The 21,815-nt window shown below is 41.6% G+C and overlaps 1 protein-coding gene across 4 annotated transcripts; it reads right to left on the bottom strand.

Moving 5' to 3' along the window:
- Positions 1-1,700: 1,700 nt before the first annotated feature.
- IWS1 (interacts with SUPT6H, CTD assembly factor 1) lies at positions 1,701-18,220 on the bottom strand. 4 transcript variants are annotated; one of them, XM_010716613.2, is made up of 16 exons: positions 17,996-18,220; positions 17,659-17,774; positions 15,738-15,794; positions 11,276-11,951; positions 10,515-10,707; positions 10,225-10,282; positions 9,766-9,866; positions 8,894-9,044; positions 7,159-7,241; positions 6,782-6,911; positions 5,862-5,979; positions 5,017-5,128; positions 4,758-4,814; positions 4,453-4,564; positions 3,699-3,857; positions 1,701-2,104 (listed from the first exon to the last, which is right to left on the bottom strand). In XM_010716613.2, exons 1-15 carry the CDS (start codon positions 18,027-18,029, stop codon positions 3,729-3,731), a joined length of 2,127 nt encoding a protein of 708 aa, XP_010714915.2. In that variant the 5' UTR covers positions 18,030-18,220; the 3' UTR covers positions 1,701-2,104; positions 3,699-3,728. The 4 variants fall into 4 exon arrangements, with proteins under 4 accessions (XP_010714915.2, XP_010714914.2, XP_003209000.2 ...); XM_010716612.4 differs by lacking the exon at positions 3,699-3,857 and having other exon boundaries at positions 17,996-18,219; XM_003208952.4 differs by lacking the exons at positions 3,699-3,857; positions 15,738-15,794 and having other exon boundaries at positions 17,996-18,219.
- Between the last annotated feature and the right edge of the window lie 3,595 nt (positions 18,221-21,815).

Raw genomic sequence — 21,815 nt, 5'->3', positions numbered from 1 at the left:
ACAACTGAACTTCTTTCTGAAGAAGGCAGTAGAAAGGAGAGCTTGGCTGGCTGTTCTTTTGCTCACATCACAGGGGCTGACTGCTCAGAAAAGGAAGCACATAGCAGGCTGTGCGTCAGCTCTCTGGCTGTGAAGCAGTATGCTGGTACAGTGATCATGGATCAAGGAAGTTTTGTAGTGTGTGCCTGCTGCTTCAAGTACAATTCAATTCACTGAAATACAAATGTTTTGTGATACAAGAAGTTGCTGAGAAGAATCTTGTACTACAAGCTGTACAAGCTGCACTGCTTGGAGAGAGACTATACAAGTGGAGCTACAGAACACAGACCTGCAGGTGTAGCACAGAATGAAGGGCCAATTTTTACACCCTTTTTCTGAAAACATATGCTTTTTAATTCTCAAGACTCCCCCTCCCTCTTATACATCATTTCTCTCTCCCAGTGTTTGCTGCAAACCAGCATACACACAGGAGCACTTTGCTGCAGTTTGTGGGTGGTCTTTTTCACCCTCTCCAAAGATATTCTCACTTTGTCACCTTTCCTACAATTTACCAGTAAGCTCGCATAAAAAACAAGTCTTACTCATTATTAGCTCTTCTCTTCAGCTCCATCGACCACCAGGGGCCTGTAGTTAACAAAACTCTTGAGATAAATACCCCCAGTGCCTGATGTGTGCAGTACCATAACTACAATAAAGCTTGGGAGTTGCAGGGGGAGGGCTGGGAAAGCCATCCTAACTCACAGACCTTCAGGGCCACATGGAACCAGGATGTGAATACAGTTCATTGACTTTCAGAGAGCTTCACCTGCCACTATGGCAATAAAGAATCCAGCCTGTCAGTCAATTCTTAATTAAGAAGAAAAAAGAACATAAAAACTTTGGAACACTTAGCAGGCATAAAATGACACACACCTGAGCTCAGTTACATAAATAAGATGACTTATTTGCTCTTACCATGCATACAAGTGGAATCCCTTCAACAGCCTCCAGTGCAAGCATCCTTCACTGTCTGCTTAAAGATCACATCCCCCTGCAGGTTAACAAAGTCAGATCTCAAATGCAAGCACCATCTTCTTACATTCTTCTCTGTTATTGTCTCCAGCTGACCCTGAGTATCTTCTGGGTCAGTGCACAGTAAGATAAGCAGAGCTCCACCCAGGCAATCTAAGTGCACAGCACACAATGCCCAGCCACCTGTCAGTCCTCTTCAGCAGCCTCAATAACCTTCACTCCAAAGTCTGGTTTACTGTAAAATTGATCTATGCTATCGTGCAAAAGCCCTTCAGCTGCAGCTGCCTGATCTCCAGCAGCAGTCACCAGTGAAGGCTGTGCTCACAGCACAACAGATCAATAACAGCATCACCTCACTTACTGCAAGCACTTCAGCTGGAAGCTGCTGGGTTTTCAGTAGTTGGCCTCTGCTGGTCCTCTTCTGAGCTCTGCATCACACATTCATGACAAATGAAGTCCTTCAAGTGGAAGATGGTCAGTATTTCTGTTGTGCAGATCTCCAAAGACAGGAAAACTGATTAATATTTAAAAAGCACTTAACACATAAGAAATGGAAAACAAGAAACAAATTGCAATTATCAGCTTCTCCACACACCAAGTGCACATTTTTTCTTCACATCTCACATACTCACTCTCTCCTCCATGCTCCACATATACATCATCCTGAGCAAATAACAGACAGCCCCCCAAAAAACAGAAGATGTTTTATTGTCTAAAGTGTTGCAATACAACAAATGTGTGATCTGTACAAAGGACACAATAGAGCAAGTTTAAATACAATCAGGAGAAATAAGTCCCCAAATTCACAGTCCTTGGACATTATCTTATACCAGAACCTGAACCAACAATTTAAAGATCAACTAAAAAACCCCAAACGAGTTGTTAAAAAAACATTAAGGTCTCCAAAGAGTCTATGGGTGCATTGTCTTACAGCAGAGATCACAGGGTATTCTGTGAAGGGTCACAATGGCATCTTATTGCCCTCAATGCTGATTTTCACCGCATGGGCCGATCTGCTTTTTTTCCTGATATCTGTGAATTTCCGCATCTGTTTGTCCAGTCGACTCACCCCTTTCTTAGAGCTCCCCTGGAACTTAAAAAACAAAACTAATAATTACCACTGAAAAAAAGCAGACGTCCCATAGGCTCAAGAAAAGCAACGCATGCAAGGTTAAGCCTGCAGGTGGGATCTGAAGGAGTCCCTGGTGCGGGGAGGGGCGTGCAGCTCTGCCCTCAGCTCCCCCCACGTGGACATACAGCTCCCCCAGCATACCATCCCACGTAGGGCAGTGATCACACACACGTCACAGAGGAAAGCTCTCCCACTGCAGAGGTTAACAGACACACGAGATGTTCACACGCTGGCAGAACATACAGTTTGGAACAGCTTTTGTCTGGAGTGTAGTGACAAATATATTGCACAATGCCATACATATAGGCTTCCTGTGGAAGGTTTTAGATGTAACTACACCTGACTGAGTTGACACGTCAATTCCAAACTGTGATTTATTTTGAAATTAATTCATTAGTACTTAAAAAGCGTGAGATTATTGGGAAAAAAAGGAGGTGAGGTTGGAAGTGAAAGAAATGCCTAAGAAAAGCTGATCATATCAGTTACTAGAAGTTACTGCATTTCATCTCTGTGTTTTAACTGCAGCTGAAGAACAGAGACAACACAGCAGTTATTGCACACAGATGAGAAACGCCACTGAAGACAAAGGACATTCCAGTCCACAACCACCACTTCCTAGATGCAAGTTCCCCTTTAACTGGACAGCAGAAACAGTGATGGAAATTTCACACCTTTTACGTTTGGGAAAAAGCAACATCAGAATATGCTACTTAGCATCTGGCTAAAGCAGCTATTGGGAACTGAGCCTCTTGTTCCACTGCTACGGAACACGCATTTAAAACGAACTCTATTTATTCATAGAATTCACTCAAATTCTATCTGGAATTTCACTGATTTTCAAGGGAGATATCTATGTATATGCTTTGGGTTTGAGTTTTGTTTTTCATCGTTGTTTTACATGAATAAATACGAAGTTTAAACTCAGCATCTATCATTTGTGCTTGCCTCACATCACTGTTCCTTTGTAACACCTCTGCTCACAGAACCTGAATGCAGAGTTAGCACTGCCAGAACAATTCTCATGTTGATGCATGTCAGTGATTGATCTCCCTCCACTCCATACTCGTGGCAGGGGAGTCTTCTCTTGTTCCTGACAACCACCCCCTGAATCTCACTTCTGTCAACGACTGTGGAAAAGAGGTGTGACAAACATCTTATTTTGTCTCAGTAAAACACCAAAGTCCTACACTGAGAGCTAAGAATTTCTGTGCATCTGTCCAGGCAAACCTGGAGAATTCAAGTAAAGTTTTAAGTGCCAGACTTGCTGGTATGCCAAGCACCAGAAGCCACAGGTGCAGAGCTTTCTGAACACAGGGATTCTCACGTAATACTCATCATTTGGGTCCCATGAAAGTAACAGGCGCAGGAAACATGGCAGATGTTACGTGCTACAGACTTTTTCCTGTACAAATTACAGTTTAGGCCACAGTGCAGACATCAGAGAATACAAGGAGAGTTTTCCAAGTTTAATTGGGGTGTACACACTCCTTTCCTGTATGTGCAATCTGCCAACAGCTGAAGCACATGCACTGTTCACACCTCCCTTGAGGGATACCTCTCAAACTTGGGGAAGGCAGTGTCATGGCTACAGGGGCATCCTGTTGCCTTCAATGCTGAACTTGATGGCCCGATGCACTTTGCTGAGTCGTTTCTGTTCAGCAAACCGTCTCTTGTGTTTTTCCAAGCGACTAATACCTCTCTTAATAGTCCCGGGCTAGAAACAATATCTCAATTAATGCAAAGAAGGAAAGATAACAGCAGAAAGATTACAATAGTTATTACCTCTTCCATTTACATCGGTTCTACCACGTACTCTACCTTTAAATTAAAACCATACCAAGTAGATGGAAGAACCAAATTAAACAAGGCAAAGGCCTCTACTGAAGCTGTTAATGGCTGCCAAAGCCTTGATGTTTTCCCAAACCAAAATACTATCGGAAGATTATGAAACAAAAAGTGGGGGATAGAAAATATCAGTGGCATACTTATTGAACTGCTGCTTTATTTCAACATGTTCTGAAAATAAGAGGCCTGTCATCAAACTCTTACATTAGGGAGAAGCTCTAGAACAGATAACATGAAAATCTCTTTCTGGTAAGAGAAGCAACGATGCCTGCGGAAAGAATTTGATGGGCTTATCTGAAAACAAACTTGTTGTCTATTCCTATTAGAAGAGGCACATAAAAAGAATCACTACGCTGTTCAGTATCTACAGCAATAAGGAGACAAATCCCCAGGCTTATTCACAGACAGCTTAGGTACAGAGTCACTAACAGAGGCCCAACAACACCCCACACCACAGCTCTTACCCTGGAGGACTCCATCTCCACGTTCCACTTTGGCCTGACCACGTAATCCTTGTTGGAAGGCATTGGCACCCTCGCACGGGCACAGAAACCTGGGTCTCCAGGTCTAAGAGCTCTGAAGAAAGAAAAGTTCCTGTTAGATACAGCAGTCTCTAACAGAAAGAACTATGATTGATTCCGATACAGGTAATTCTGAAACAGAGTATTATCATTGATTTTAAAGCCTCAAAACAAACCGTGTACTGTTAGTTCTTTAGAAATACCTTTTTCTAGTTCAAATAAAAATCAATGAGAAAACTTCAACTCACTTTTCCTCTCCTGTTAACACTTTCTCCAGATCCCTGCGGGGAGTCTGACCACCAGAACTGCAAGAAAAATAAATCTTATTAAGTGTTCACATACAGACAAATTTAGTAACTTCAAAGGAAAATCAAGTACAGTAAGAGAAAAAAACTGAGGTCAGAAATAACTGTTCTTCAATTTACCCTAACACTTGCACACAGTTTTTCTTTATGGGAGTCCTAGAAAGAAAAATAATGCATTCACATTTCTGTCTGCTACTCCTACCTGCTTAACCTCCTCCGCTGAGGCATCTGTTCCAAATCTCTCTGTTCTCTCTCTTCTCTTGTCATGCCTTTGTAGTTTGAGGTAAGACCAAAGATGGGTCGAGACCATTCATCTAGTAAATAAATAGATAAATAAGTTAAACTAATTTATTATCAGTCTTTATTATTTACAAACCATTCCTTTCAAGGTTCATATATACTTTTCTTCAGCTGAGCAGCTGACCTATGAACTCTTCGTATTTCAGAGAAATCCGAAGTTGCAGACAGAAAGAAAGACTTCACCCATGAAGTCTCTTTCTGCTCACTTTTCAGTGCATTGTTTGGGGTTTTTTTGGACTCTCTCAGCTCCAGGAACACTTAGTGTCAGAAACTTCTGCATAGCACAGTAAGTGTTACTTTAGAAATAGAAAAATATATGCAGAAGAGCAGAAAAAAAGGTTTTAAATCAGCTTGTAGTCATTCAAGATGGAACACACCACACAAGATTATAGCTGTTTAAGTACCGGATTTTTAGACAGACCGAACTTCAGAGAAAAAGCAGTTTTCTGACAGCACCTTCCACCCTCAGTAACTTGTAGGAGGAGATGCAGCCAACTTGCCAGGGAAGAATTTGGGCAAAATAAAAGCTGTCCTCTAATTTTAAAGCAAAACAGACAGAAACAGGGAAAAGTGCACGCAGATGGGAACCTAACAGTGTTCATTTAGAGCCCTGCAAACAAAGCAATAAGACCAAGGAGAATCTTACATTGCAGAGTTAATTCTACTATAGACAATAACATGCAAAAGACTTATAGAAATTAAATTATCAGAGAAACCTCACTGAAGCAAGATAAAAGGTTTACATACTGATCAGCTTCCCTGCCATATCCTTGTTAGGTCTTGACTCTTTGGGGTGCTTGTAGAGGTACATCACAGCTCGTCCAATTCCACTGTGCTTCAGGGTCTCCTGACTCACGCTTGGCAGCTACAAGAGAAAGGAAAAGTCAGAAAAAGGCAAAAAATTCTGTTTGAACATTAATGGCGTCACTGAATTTTGTAGAAAACAACATTCTGTTAAGTATTTATTCCAAATGCTCTTGTGCTTATATTACCCAAAACCAGAGCCACTGTCTTCCTAAACAAGCATTTTGTAAGGATTCAAGTTCACGTGGCAAATGCTTCCAGTATAACTTAACTGAGTCAGAACTTGTGCAGATTCTTACACAAGGACAAATATGTCCAATCACTCAAAGCCAACTAGTGATGCTGCAAGAGAAATCTAACTTCTGCCTCACTATCAAGGCTATGCCATACTCTACTCATGAAAAAAAAAGTGAACCATCACAATACATAAACCACTGCAATGAGGGAAGATAAGTGACTGAGAGGTCCAGATTCCAGAATCTAGAAATGCCATAGCATGGGAACTCCCTGATAGAGAATAGGGAATTTGACACGTGTCATTTGTGAGAGGCTCTCTGAAATATCTCCTGGCCTGCTACTTAGCACAGCTTTTTGCTTTATTGTGAACACAACAAAATCTTCCCAACATTAAGTGTCTACAATTCCCTACCCACATTTTTTTCAGCTAGACAGCATACCTACAACATAAGGAACACTTGTTTGGTTTAAATGTTGCATCATTTTAACATCTAATTTGTGGTTTGCTTCCTCCTGCACTTCAGCACCTGGCCCACCAGCAGTGTCACAGCAGTCAGCACTACACATTTCCCCAAAGCATGACTGTAAACCCACGGATCAAATACAGTTAAAAGTCAGTTTAAAACCTCTTGCAGGATCTTCAGAAGCTCCTCTCGTATCTTTAGTGCTGGCAGACTTCGGTCTGGGAGAGGAGAAAGCCACTCCTTGATGGCAGACATTACACCACTATCGATGAACGTTTCTTTGAGGTCCTGCCTAGGAAGTTTAAAGAACAGAGAATCCACAGTCGTGGAACACATCTGGATCTGAAGACATAATGGTCCTTCAAGTGCAACAGTATATTTGAGTTTAACGGGTAAAACTAGGGGTAATTTTAGTTCTGAGGGCACCTGTCTCCAACATTTACCCAAAATGTTTCCCTGCATTCTCAGTACAGCTGTAATGTCACCCTATGAAACCCACTTGCTCTTCAAGATAATAAGCAGCTCCAAGACAGACTCACTTTTTAAGATGCATAACTACAGTTGGTAGCAAAGTTAATTTCTTCAGTGCAGGTTTCTTTTGTGTATTTAGCTGTCGATCCTCCTGCAGAGAGTTGAAGAATTACAAGATAATCAAAAGAAGAAATCAGCAATTCTCATCCATTACAGCATTTACAGGAAAAGGACTAGTGGATAACTGGAGAAGTGCACCTTTGGCAGAATGACAATGGCTTTATACCCTATGCTACTCCTTCCTACAGCTCCAAAACACATCTTATATGATGATTTCTCAAATAAATAAACAAACAAAATCCCCTCCTTAATCAACATTTTCATTAAAGTGTCACATTAGGAGATTCCCCCAAGAATTACATGCTTTTCTACTTCATGATTCAGGCCTATTGCAATAAACTGGACTTCTGCAGGGTCCTCCATCTGAGGTACGTGTAGCTTACCTAGAAACTCTGATAGTAAACTCACAACTGAACAATAAAAACCAACTAACCAAACAGTAAGAAGTGAAAACACATGCGTTCGTTTCACTAATGAATAACTGTATAATGCAGAGATTGAGGGTAAAGCATGGTGTAATTAACATAAAAGTACACAATTGTGCATCATGTGCTAGAACAGTGTCAGCTGCACAATTAGGTGACTATGCTCCAAGGTCATTATTTCAGTATCTATTCAGTACTTGAGATCAAATATCAAAAACATCATTATGATCAACAGCTCAGTGTCCTGATGTGTTAATAGCTTTCCACTCACACTTAATTCATTGAAGACTCTTCCTACACAGAGGGTTTCTTTATTACAAGAAGTGAGTCTCTTGTAATAGGATTCTGTAATACCTCCCACTCCTCTGCCCCACAACAGCCTGACAGGCACGCAACAAACAACTCAACTGGAGCTCCGTTCTTCTCTCCAACACTTCATTGCTTCTTTTAGAACATTTATCCATAGAATGGCCTGGGTTGAAAAGGACCACAGTGCTCATCTCATTCCAACGCCCTGCTATGTGCAGGGTCACCAACCAGCAGCCCAGGCTGCCCAGAGCCACATCCAGCCTGGCTCTGAATGCCCATCATCTTGTCCAAGACCAGGAGTCACAGCTCCCTCCCAGACCACCATCTTACTCTCCCCTCCTTCCCCAAAACACATTAAGATAGATTTTTCTCTCTAAAATTGTCCCCAATTGCTTTTAATAAGTTCCACCTAACAGTTAACTTGATTGCTACTCCAACAATATTCCAAAGACAAAAGACAAGAGCCTGCAGACCTTGCACACAACCAACCAACATATTCAACACAAGTCTCTGAAAGAGGAAGTCTGCCAAACCAAAATTTCCCCTAATTTTATGTTTCTACCATAATTTAACACATTCAAGTACTTTAGAAAAGGTTTCTTCTGCAGAACAAACAAGTTCTATATGCTAGGAACTGTATCATGAAATACAGTTCCTTTCTCGGTATTTGATATACATACATTTTATAAAACATGTGTTCATCTCTTCTTATAGGGCAATTGATCTCCAATTATAAAAGTGTAACACGTTTACTAAACATAATCTTTAAAACAATTTATCTAAGTTTCAACAGAAAGAAAATATATTGAATTCAGACCAGCAAAATATTCATCAACTGTTTAAATATGCACAGCACCCTGAACACTACTTCTGAGTACTAAACACCTCTCTTTCACTGAACGCAAAATAGAAATGAATTTTAAGTGTCTCTGGAACCCAGAAAACTCACCTCTGCAGCTTCATTCATTTTCACAATCATAGCACTGACCACATCATCTGCATCACTAATGAAAGTCCCACCATCACGGTTTCGTCGACGCTTGCCACTCATACTCTTCTTTCGTTGCAGCATCATGTCAAAATCTGACATGAAGTCCATACTGCAATGCAAGGAGAGAGTCTGCTCATAGAAGAGAGTTTAACTCACTGTTCTTGTAGAAAGTAATTTCGTGTTTCTCTAGTATCACCTTTCTAAAGGTCTTCCAGAACTCTACTAGAATTCTGTCTCAATGTCCCTGTAAGATATTAGATGCCTTCAGTACACTAACAGGGAAATCAAAGGCCTTCAGTGGTTCTGAGCTGTGCTCAGAAGTCTGTAAGACCTTACAGAAGCAGCTACAGACACCCAGGGTACAAGTGCCAAAGCTGTCACTGAAGCTGTCCAAGATTTAGCATTCCTGTACCTGCAATACATTCCTCTGACGCTACTAGAGGAGACAAGGACAGAAGAGAGAAGGTGAGGTCAAATCACACCTTATCCCCTATGAGGAAAAAAACAGAACTGTGACTCCAATGCTACTAAAGCAGCCTAGCACTGAGCTGCTAGAAGTACAGGTAGATGTTTGCCTCATTAATTATTCTAAGTTTTGATGGGAACTCCAAAATGCTCTACCTGTGCTGCTGCTCCACTTATCTGCTATGGATTGCCAAGTGACCAAACTGAACAGGCAGAGAGAACCTTATGTCACAGTCAATGAGAATGTGTTTTCTGCTGAGACACTGCCCTTCCCTTGTCTGCTGCATGAAGTCAAGCTGGTTTATGGAGAGGCTCTTCTGCAAAATCTTGTGTTTATTAACAAGGTACGTAACACATCAACTTACTGCTTCCCTCTTTTGACATTATCATCAGAGTCGGACTCATCTGCTGTCTCCTTCATCTCTGCATCACCCTTCTCTTCTTCCAAGTCTTCCTGGTTAAAGCCCTGACAACATAGACAAAGACAGTGCAAGTCAGTGCAGGAATTAAGACTGAGCATCAACTCAGGTGCCTGACTTTTACATTCTCAAAGCTTCCTCTAAACTCTCTTCAGACTTATCTGGAAGAGTAACAAAAGATTAATAACTTCACCTACAGCTTTCACACCAATGACTCTCAGTAGCAGAGTGATGAAAATTATTCAACTCAGAGTCTACCTCAGAAAGTTCAGGAGATAAAAAGACTTCCCTCCTGAGACAGAGTATCCATCAACAGGAATGCAAACCCCAACAGGCATTCTGGGAAGAGCTTCATATGAAGATTACACTGTCAACTAAATACCAAACCTCCACAATAACACTTACTGTGAATTCCTCTTCTTCTTCATCACCAGACTCTCCAAATATATCTGCGATCAGGTTCCTGGGAAGATAACAGAAACATTTATCTGTTTATACAGCAGCGGTGAGAACACATTTTCTGTGACATTTCCAACATGACAGTGTAGATCCACCCCTTCCATTTTGCCACACTGACCTTCCTCCTTGCAATACAAATGAAGGTAGGTTCTGGCTGGTACTTTTCCATCTTCCTATTCACCATCAGTGTCACTCCCTGCAACCCTGAAGGAATTCATATTCCCAGAAGCACTTACTCTTGTTCATTTCCAGATTCACTGTCACTGCCAAACAGATCTTTCTCTTCCTTTTTCTTCCCAGTATCCTCTTTTCTTTCTTCCTCTTCTTCACTATCTGATACCATATTTTTCTTCCTTTTGTCAGATTTCTCTGAAGCAGCATCACTATCTGATTCTTCAACATCAGAAAGGATTCGTACTTTTTTTGCAGCTGCCAATGGAAAGAAGCATTACTACCTGCCCTGGTAACAGAAGTGACAACAGGTGTGCTCCGACAGCTGTTCTCTCTCAAATTCAATTGGAACAGGAGGGAAGCCAATTAGCATTCCTACACTAAAACAACTGCCCTTTTGAAAAAGAAAACACATTCATTCTGAAATTTGTTTTATCCAGTCAGTAACTGAATAAAACTCCATAAAGCACATCTGTTCATATGAACTTTTGCTTTCAAAACTCTCACTCCTAGTATATTTAAGACAAAATAGAGGAAAAATATGACCAGAGAAATAACAGCAAATCAAGAAATAACTGTAACAGAAACAATCAATGTGACAACAGATTCCAGTATAGAGCAAGATTGTAGATGTAGAATTTCTTTTACTTCTGTTAAACCTACTCATTACTCCAAAGCACTGGATACATATTCACACAGAACAATCCCCTCCCCAAAAGCAGTGCTCTAAGAACAAAACTACTCTGCAGTTTCGCATTTATCTTAGATACTAATTATATCACTACTGCTGGTCAGATCACATTATTTTCACATTAAAGTTTCTTACGTGCTTTCTCATTCTCATCCTCACTGTCAGAGAGGATAGCTGTTTTCCTCTTCACTGTCTTCTCCTCTTCTTTCTCATCATCATCACTGTCCGATATTTTTCGTCTCTGAGGACCTTCTTCTTCACTGTCAGAACCCTGAAATCCTTCCCTCGCTTGTTCATTATCTGAATGGTGAGAATCATTCTGCACATCCTCCTTCCTGTCCTCCCCATCACTATCATCAGACTCTATTTCTGGTTTGTGCCTGGCAACACCCTCGCTCTCTGAGTCGCTGCCCAGCTGTTTGTGGAGCTCCTCGCTCTCCGAGTCACTGGCTGGCTGCTTCTGGAGCTCCTCATTCTCTGAGTCGCTGGCCGGCTGCTTCTGGAGCTCCTCATTTTCAAAGTCACTACTGTGATTCCTGGGAGGTTCTCCATTTTCAGAGTCACTCGCTTGATGATTTAAGGCATCTTCGTTTTCAGAGTCACTTAAGTGTTGGTTTGGACGGTCCTCGGTATCAGAGTCACTGTCTTTCCCTCCCTGAGCTGCTTCGTTGTCAGAATCGCTTGCATTGTGATTTGGAGGCTCCTCGTTATCTGAGTCACTGTCTTTTTGCCTCGGTGCATCTTCATTCTCAGAGTCTGTCATATGAGGCTCTCCCATTTGCCCATCATCTTCTCCATCGCTGTGTTCATTCTGGAAAAAAAAACAACAAACAAACAAGATCTCAGACAACAAAGCAAAAAAACAAGGAACAAAAAGCATTCCCAACCTGTGCTTGTCCTTCCTCCCCTCTGACTGCCCAACCTACTACAGACTCAAATACTTTCTCTATAGAAAGGATTGCTAGACAAACCGTGTCAAAAAACTATCAAATACCACAGATCAAGGAAAATCTTCAGAGATCAATGGAACTGTGTCCATCCTGCTGCTCAAATCTATTTCGGAAAGAGTAACAGAAAAAAAACCCTCAAATTAAGATGTCCAAGAAAGTCCATCTCCCTCAGGGAGAATACTTAAAGGCTTCCATTTAAAGAGTCCAAACTTCAAAGTGGATTAGCCCAACTCCCCTCAAAATAATCAACCTCCTGTACTGGTCATTTTCTTAAGATGCCAAATAAACTTTTTTGTATTAAATACATTTTACTGAAACTGCACATGCACTGTTTTCTGAATGAAGCTCAAGAGAGCTTGTACTCTTTCAACATTTAAAAAAATGTCAAGATCAGAAGCCAATTAAAAAATACATAAAGCTTTGGTCAGACCAGTTCTTAATGTCTTGATTAATAACGATATAAGAACAGTTTCAACACTTCTGTCTCTTAAGCTCAGAGCTCCCATGCTGTATCTATTTGTAAATACACCAACCTTCTTAAATCCGTAAGAGAACACAATCTTTTGTGTCTTCTACCCAGCAAGAACAGCCATTTTGGGAAAATCTATCACAAGACACCTGCCTACATCAGTGCAGACAACAGAATGTTATTTCATCTTCACAAGATCCAAGTTCTACATTTGCCCAAGAAAACAGACTCTGTTGAATTCTCATTCCTTAATTCAGCTTGCCTGCATGGTCACTGTCACCACAACCATTTTCAGCTAGAAATGACACTGGAAAGGAACAGCTTTTCTACATGCTTCTGCCTTCTCGGCTGCAGACTCCTTCCATTAGTATCTGCTATTCCAAGAAATACTCAGTTTGTGGAGATAATTACACATCTCTATGTCCTAAAGCTTCCAAAACTTGTTACCAATTTACTTTCATTGGGAGAGCACGTTTTGTATTTTTCTTTTTCCCCACAGTCATTCTTCTCCCACACTCAGAGCCATCCACAATAACGCAGGTATATCTATCCTACAGTTACAAGAAACAGTTATTAATCTTTATAACATATGGATAAGAAGGAATTTTAAATAAAGCAAAACTTCAATCCCTTTTAGGAATTACTCCCGACAGATTTATATAAACTGTTCAGTACAATAATTCTTAAAATGTTGGATCTTACGCATTTATCCCCTTGGCTAGCACTTGATACAACTGTAAATTCAACATGACTGAAATATAAGTAAAAGAAAGTTACCATACAATGGGGAAAAAAGAGTCAGGACCACATAAATTTACAACCAGCACTTCAAATACAACTTCACTATCTCCACGTTCCTTAATACCATATATAACACGAGCACTTTCCTCTCTGGCAGCCTTCTCAATCACACTGCTACCGTTCTGCAGTTCTCATTCCTCCTCACAGACAGGAAACGTGTTTCAGTTAAAAAAACTAAGTCAGGAGTTTTAAATAAAAAGATTAAATATCTACAGATTTGAGGGCGCACAACTGAGGTACACCACACACCCAAATCACTGTTTGTTACAGGATTTTATTTTCTGTTCATCGAAATACTAATTTGTTTGCCTTCTCCTGCCAAGCTTGAAACTAAGAACATGTATACGATGTATTTTCTCTCACCATATTGTTTAGGATAAAAGAAAGCTTCAGCTGCTTAAAACAGCATTACAGATTGGATCACTGAGAGGCACTGAAATGCAGCTATACATTTAAGTTGATGTGCTTTGCCTGTTTTCTCCTGATTTCAGATGTCTGATATTCAACAGGTACTAACAATTATGACAGCTATAATAAAGCATGTTGTTAAACATCACCACAGTACACAAGAGAAATAGAACTGTTTAACTATCAGGCTCGTCACCTTCCATGCTGTAAGACTAAGAAGTCTTTAGTAAATGTTAAGTAGAACTGAAAAAGCAACTTGAATCCACAGTGACTCTTTATCACTCAATATTTCTACAAGCAAAAGCGTGGCTGCAGGCAATACAGCCACCTATTCAGAATATATGACTAAGCTACAAAGAACTTCCTACACAAAACACTTGTGACTCCAATTAGACAGCAGCATTACTAAAGCACTTTACAACATACTGAACCTCTCATCTGTTACCGCAAACAGGCAGTCACACTTGAGAAGGAAGGTGCTGGGGAAGGAGAGCATCCATGCACCTTAATTAGCTCCCACTGCGACTTACACTGTGCTCTGCACCACAAACCTCAGTGATAATTACAGCTTCTGAACTCCACTGTGATATTGTCACCTACAGCAGAACAGCTTAAGAGACAGCTCGGGAAGCAGTAGGTAATACATGCAACCCTACAGAGATTGGGCACAGGCACCCCCTGCTCTGATCCCCAATCAGGAAAACAACCACAGCCAACCTAAAGAGCACTGTTACGTCAGCCCAGGAAGCCCTGCAGGGACGTGACAGGTACTGCCTCATCTCAGCACTACCTTACAGTGACTGAACATCTTCTAAAGCACAGCTAAGACAGCTGACTCGCTCAGAACTGAGGCACTACAAGCAGGCCCTGTCCACAGCCATCAGCGCGAGGTCAGCCAAACACAATTCATACACCCTTGAATGCTTGGGAATGTTCTCCATACAAAAAGCAAGAGCAACTTCACAACGAGATGATAAACTTAATACGAGAGTGTTGGTCTCTCCTCTACCTCCCTGACACACCTTCCCTGCTTTCCTTAAAAAACAATTCATCTCTAAAAAGATATGTTCCAGTAAGTCAATGATTTAATTTAGAGTCTTCTGTTTTTTGTTTGTTTTTTTTTTTATTATTTGTCCAATTACTGGACTAAAAGAAGAGAAATCCTTAGAAACAAGTAGGTCTCAGGTAAGTGCTACCATATTTTTCTAATTCCTTTGCTTTCTTTTCTTCCTCCTCTTTATCTATAAACTTTTAAATTGAGATGTCCTTAATATTTTTAACTGACAATTCCATAACATGAGGCTTTAGTACAGTATAAAATACACCAAAATCAAATTTACAGTGTTATCCTTCTACATGAAAATTTCATCTTGAAAGTAGGTTTTTGGATCAGCATGCAGCCGCTTTTAAGACTTACTACTTTGATAATCATTAAGATGAACAAAATTGACCCATCCCCTATAATCTCATGAATGGCAGTTGATAAAACTAAGGCACACATAACCATCGTAGGCAGTTCAGGAAGCTTGTTTTCAGTAAAAGATATTTCTGGGTTTGTTAAGAGTCACAGTCAAACCATAACTTAAATCATGAAGACAGCAGCAACTTGCTTAGATCTAAGTCACTGAAGATTTCCATACGAACCTGACTTGTACAAACACTGTAAACATGATTTAATATTCATTACTGTACTAAAACTACGTGCCATCTGATTCCATTTGACCGAAACAGAATTGGTAAGGACATCAAAGAGAGCATTTATAGATAAAGTGGGGCTGGGGGAAGGAAAGCCAGAAAAGAATTGTGGAAAAGAAAAACCCACATACCTGAGACCTACTTAAGTAATTCCTCAGGATCCCCCTTTTCTTTAAAGTTAAGAACCTGTAAAAAAAGTTGGAAATTTTAAAACTTCAGTTCTTTGTATCTGAGCTCTGAATTCGAGACGAAATAGGAATTAAATAGACTTAACTGATTGGGCTGTCTCAAAGGTATTATTACCTTTGAATGTCATTCCTCCCACATACTCCTAAAGATGAAAAAAATAATAGGATGAGAGAAAATTTAGGATAAATAGAACAATAAATAACTGAAAGCTACTCTTCTTTCAGAGACAGCAGCTCCACACTGTCAGCCAAGTTGCATTTGGAGTTTGACATAGGAAAGCATTAAATTACTAGGAATGGAAGACTAAAAGAAAACACCTAAGAATAATTTTTTTATGATTTTAGCCAAATCAAGCCAAGCATTAAGGCCTGGAGGTTCATATTTACTACCAGATAAAGAGGGATTTTTTAGTGCTACTGGGGATTTTTCATTTGTTTGTTTTTAAGTGGACTTTCTATTTTGCCTACAGAGGAAAATTAACAGCTATCATGGAACAAAGCCCTTACAATGCTGGAGGTACATGCAGAGAACCATCAGCAACAACAACAGGTCACACTGAAGATGTAAATGGCCAAATCTTTGTTTCTTTCAGGCAGATTTTCAATTACTTGGTAACAGTAAACAAAATTAAAATTCAGCAGGAGCACAGAAGAACAACGGATCAAGTTTTCAAACACTGAAGATAAAGCTTAATATAACTGTAGCAGCATCACAGCTCTCCATGCTCTCGTTATGATTCTTCCCCATTAAAACAAAAGTACAAAATTCCTATCAAAGACAATTATTTCCGTCACACATAAAATCATATTTCTTCCTCACATGGAAATCTCAACTGTCTCAATGGCAGATGCTGACTGACAGCAAATCCCCTGCAGTCCAATTTCTTTCACTGCAAATACCAGTATCTCTAGAAACAAATCCAAATGTGCTTTACACTCAAATTCAAAGAAGTGAGAGCTTTCCTTTTGCACTCATACCAAATCTTCACATCCTAACTCTGATGAAAGCACAAATTAAAAGTAAATAAATTAGGATTGCAAGTTACCCCACAGCAGAGGATGTGTTAGAATCTGTTAGAAAACACCATACCATGCATTTTAAGCAACTTCTTCAAATGGATACTAAGGCCAATGGATGTCAAAGTTAGTTCGGATCTTCATGCAACATGCAACACAGTTTGCAGAGTGAAATGGCTCTGATTTTAATTTTGAAGAGCTCTCCATAACATAACTCTGGTGGCAGAAGTTGGGATTTTCCAGTCCAAAATCCTCCCAGCAAGGCCAAGGAAAACCTGATGTCATTCTATCATCTCAAGACACCAGAAATTCCTCAAGATTAACCCCAGAATCACCCCAGACACGGGAGATACTTTTTTTTAACCAGAATTTCTTTTAAACCCCCGGAGTCAAACCATGAGTAATAGCACCTCTCCTCCAAATACAACCCTATATCACAACACCAGCACTTTTTCAAGGGGCCAAGTTTCATAGCACAGAGCTCTTCAGACAAAGAAGAGCCATCTTTCCACACAGGGAGAATTACTCATTTGTGAATGACAAAGTGAAAAGCGTATCACAGAACAAACAAACTTCAGAGGCAAGGCTCATGTCCAAAAGGAAAGATGGAAGATGAGAAAGCATTTATTCTTTGGTAAGGAAATCTATACCTCCGCAACGCATGGTTTTACATTACTATGTCAAATTTAAAGCAAAATTCCAAATCCTTCAACCCACTGCTCAGAATTTAAAATCCAGGAAGTTTATCTTCTTGCAACTGAGTGCACGTGTTACACTTTTTCTAGTGCAAACTGTGACCGCTGTCACAACTGAAGACCCAAAAGTCAAGAGATGAGATGAGAAGACATTCGTTTCTGCAAGTAAAGTTTTGCCACACAGAGCCCTTCAGATCAAATGAATAAGCACTAAAGACTCAATTAAGGATGCGATACGTTTTTAAATCAAAGATCAGTTAACAACAGAGCCACCTACACGAAGCACTAACAGTACCTCTGAATGGTGCCCTACACTTCCATTCTCAGATCCAGAATGCTGCTCGTTTCCTTCATCTTCAACGTCAGATCCCGAATCTCGTTCATCCTGCACCGGAGTAGCTCCACCATCATCTGCCCACGGGAAAAACAAGGGAAAATTCGGTGACACTTCCCAATACGTACCGGGCACTGAAGGCTCCAGGGGACCCAGCAGCCGGGCCGGGGCACAGCCGTGCGGTCACGTAGGGACACAGCCCCCACAGACTGCTTAGGGCACAGGGACCCACAACTCCCCCGTCCGTCCGTCCGTCCGTCCCTCCCTCCGGGCCCTAGCGTCCCTCCCGCGCAACTACCTGACTGGTCCCCGCCGTAGTACTCGCTCTCCATGGCGGGCCGCCGGCCCCGCCGAGACCCGGGGGCTGGCGGCGGGGCGAAGCCCTCAGCGCGGCGCTCAGCACTGAGACCCACCGCCTACGAGCACTACCACCACCGCCCGGCTGCACAGGCCCAAAATGGCGCCTCCCCTCAGAACGGCCGCCGGTCGCCCACGCGCATGCGTGAGTAGCACCCGCCCCTTTCTCCTCGCGCCCCGGCCCGGTAGCTCTCGCGAGAAATCGCGGGCGCCGCCAGGGGGCGCTGCAGACGTTGGGGGGGGCGGGAGCAGGTGCTGTGGAAGTGGCGGGGGCTGCGGATGTGCTGTTGGAGCCGTGGGAACTGAATACCGATTTCTATGGTGGCAAACTGGCAATGGATGATTATTCGTGCTTTATGCAGCCTGGGGATCCCCCTGCCAGTGTGCGGGGCAGATCGCGCCCCAAGCAATCCCATGGCTACAGGACAGGAAAAGGAACTTCTTGTTGGTGTGGTCTTCTGGAACACTGTTCTAGTTCAATGACTCAAGTTGTGAGGAAACTGAAGAAGCCTGTGAGGAAAATAATAATAATAATAATAATAAACTGAGCCCTTGCATCAATGAGTAACTGTAAAGAAATGTAAAATGATTATTTTAATAATGGTGATTCCACGTATGAGCAGTGTGAGAGCTTCCAAGAGCCCGAAAATAGGGATCCAAAATGTTGGATGACTCTCTACACACCCAGAATGGACTGGGAACTTGGGGTGTCCCTTCTGCCCATCAGATATGTGCTGGGAGCCCCCCAACTTCATCCATTGCCTTCAGTAATAAAGACTGTACCACCTAGGAAATGGATGTATCTATCTGCTCCCTGCAAATGAAGATAGCAAGAAGCATCGTGAATCTCTTTGAGATGGCAGGAGGAGGAAGCCCCCAAGCAAGCAGGTGTGTGGGTGCTGGCGGCTCTCAACGTGCTGCAGGCCAGCAGTAGGAATGAGAAGTGGTTGTCTTGATGGATTTAGGTCTGACCGCCCCATCTGAAGCTGTGGTTCAACACAGTTCATGGGTGGTGCCTCCACATTTAGCCTTCAGCATCAACTGAAAGTTCGCCTCGAATGCCTCTCTGAATTGCCGACTTCTGGAGTAAACAGGCAGATAGATCCATCAGGAATTGCTGTGTTATGTTTTAGTGGCCTTTGTACTCAGAGCAGGTGCATAATTCAGTTATTTGGCATGCCAGAGCTTGAGGATTACAAGCTATACTTCTGTCATTTATAAAGTGTTTTAAAATGGAAAGCCTAATAAATTCATGTGGTGCTCATCTTCTTTTCTCGTTCTGTGCCAAATATCTTCATTCTCTCAGAGGGTGCAGGGTGTGTGACAAACAGAAAACATCTGTGTAATTTGAGATATTTCTAATAACAGTGATTTTTATAATCTGACGTTCCTTTCTTGTTCAGGGACATCACAGTTCAATAAGCTGAGATCTCTGGTCTGACATGTAAATGAGTCACCATTTCCTCTGTGCTAGAAGCACTTCAGAGTGGATGGCAGAGAAGTTAAGCCTGTCTTAACACATACCCCCCAATAGCAAACACAATACAATGCATGAAGTTCATTCTACCGTGCTAAATACAGCTAAACTGTCTGACCTAAGGCATTGCTCAAAGTGACAGAATCTTCTGTTTCTCTTAGAAGAAGAAATTGGCAGCGGAGTCAAATATTTATTGGATGCAATCCTATATTAGCAAAAATGCAAAAATCCTTCTCCCTTTTTTGTCCCCTGAAAATTTGTGTACATGAAGCATAAAGAGAAGTTCTCTTCTTCACTGCTCTTTTCCAGATAGTCTCAATTGTCTTTTAACTCTCCTCAGAATTGTGTTCTTAATTGTATTATGCCTTATTTCCCTTCTCTGATGTGACTCTTACTGCTTTTAGCTCTTTGCTCTGTGTGGTTTCACTGAGATCTTTTCTAGGAGGAGGCACATGTGCCTGTGTCTGATGGGAGGCTCCTACTGTTTCACTTATCTGACTTCCATAAAGAAATTAAATGGAAGGCTGTGTGACGACTTTAATCCAACTCATAACAATACAATCAGTGAAGCTCTCTGCAGACAAAGCACTAAAGTAGGAAATAAAATGTAAAAGAATAGAAAATAAGGAGGAGAAATAAACAGAAATTACCAAAAAAGAAATTGAATGTGCACTGAGGTGCTGGGAAATAGTACCAAAGTGCCTAAGAAACATAGAAGCCCACCAGGTAAAGCAGGATCAGAGTACAATGGTAACCATCCCTGAAAATTAGATATTTATGAAAATGTCATGTTCTGCAATGATGTCAAGCCATTGTCCCAAATTCCAGCTGCAGTGAGGTTGCAGTGATGAGAAAATAATTTCTGCATTTGTTGAAAGTGAGCAGGCTTTGCTTCCTCAATGTGATGAATTTCCCATCTCTCAGAAAGGAAAGCTACCCACAAGGATGGTGCTGTGACATCCCCACATGCACCACTGTATCAAGCAACCTCCTTATCTCAGTAACAGTGAATAACTCGACGTCAGTTTTGACAGCAGGTCTGCAGCCAAGATGTGTGTGTGCACTAGCATGCAAGCTTGCATGTGCTTGTCTTCGTCCTTCGTGAGCCAGAACTTGGCACTCACTGACCTGTAACGTATTCCTTTAATACCTTCTTGGCTGCATCCCAAAAGGAAGGATGGAGTGACACTCAGACCATAATGGGATTGCACAGTGCAGGAGAGTGACCTGTCTTCTAGCAAGCAGAGTAAGCAGCACACACTTGGCGAGTGTGGAGGTGTGTAATGACACAGATCCAAGTGCCTCACCAGTTTGCCTCAGTCCAGCATCATGAACTGCCTGGAATGAAATAAGCCTTTCCCTGAAGGACAGAATGCTCAAGACAATCAAGGGATGCACTTGAAAAATCCTCTTCTGGTACGTACTTCTTTAGTTTGCTTTGTTCTCCACAGTGTGCCCTTCAGAGTTAACAGACATCAGTGACTTAAGGCTACAAATCTGCTTAGAAGAAGGCGGTTACTATAGACAGAGAGCTTCCGAATGAACTGTTTAACCTGGAAACTGCTATATCTAATCCCCCCACAAACGGCATAAAAATAACTAGTTTAACATAAAATTATGCTTGGCATCTAGGACTGGGTGATGTGAGAATGATGAGGCTGCTTTGATTTGTCTGGAGAGGAAATGTGAGAGGAAGTACCATGTGCGAATTAAACCCTTTGATCTTGGCATCAATCTCTTAATTAGGAAGCTGTCAGGAAGATGCAGTTCTGTTAATACATCTGTCTGGGGAGACCTATTGTTCTGCACAACAGCAGAATTAATTTCACTAGGGATTATCTGATTTTAATTAATGCATTTCTCAATGCATTATTTATGAGCGTGCTACAAATTACTCCAGTGCCCCTGCTACACCTAACTACAGCTACAAATGTGCCTGTGCCTCACAGGGTCCCTTACCAAATTGTCTTCAGCAGTAAACAGAGTTGCTCACCCCTGACAACCTCCTGATCCCTGCTACCTCCTGATACTGTGACTCAAACCTGAGCTCCAGCATTTCTGCTGGAGAAGCCTGCAGCAAGCTGCCTGCCCAGTACTCACATGCTTTATAAAGAACCTAGGCTGCTTCTGCCTGGGAGACCAAGTTGCTGCTCCTTCAGCATTTGTTTGTGCCACTTGAGTACATCTAGACTTAACTGTGGAAATCCATCTCCCTTCTAATAGGTATTTCAGTGATGACACCATGAGTTGTGCTTTCCTTCAGGCCTCCTTGAGTTCCTCGTGT

Source organism: Meleagris gallopavo, chromosome 11 (genome assembly GCF_905368555.1).
Source record: "Meleagris gallopavo chromosome 11, MGAL_WU_HG_1.1, whole genome shotgun sequence".
Lineage (NCBI taxonomy): Eukaryota > Metazoa > Chordata > Aves > Galliformes > Phasianidae > Meleagris > Meleagris gallopavo.
Note: the sequence above shows the minus strand (reverse complement) of the source record. Positions and strands in the feature narration are given on the sequence as shown.

Bases quoted from the DNA above. Each gene is read 5' to 3' on its own strand.
- IWS1 (XM_010716612.4), bottom strand. From the start codon at position 18,029: ATGGAGAGCGAGTACTACGGCGGGGACCAGTCAG. The intron at 17,775-17,995 runs GTAGTTGCGCGG...TCCCGTGGGCAG, and splicing joins CTACGGCGGGGACCAGTCAG to ATGATGGTGGAGCTACTCCG. The intron at 10,708-11,275 runs GTAAGAAACTTT...TTCCATTGGCAG, and splicing joins GGATGAGAATGAGAAAGCAC to CTGCAAAAAAAGTACGAATC.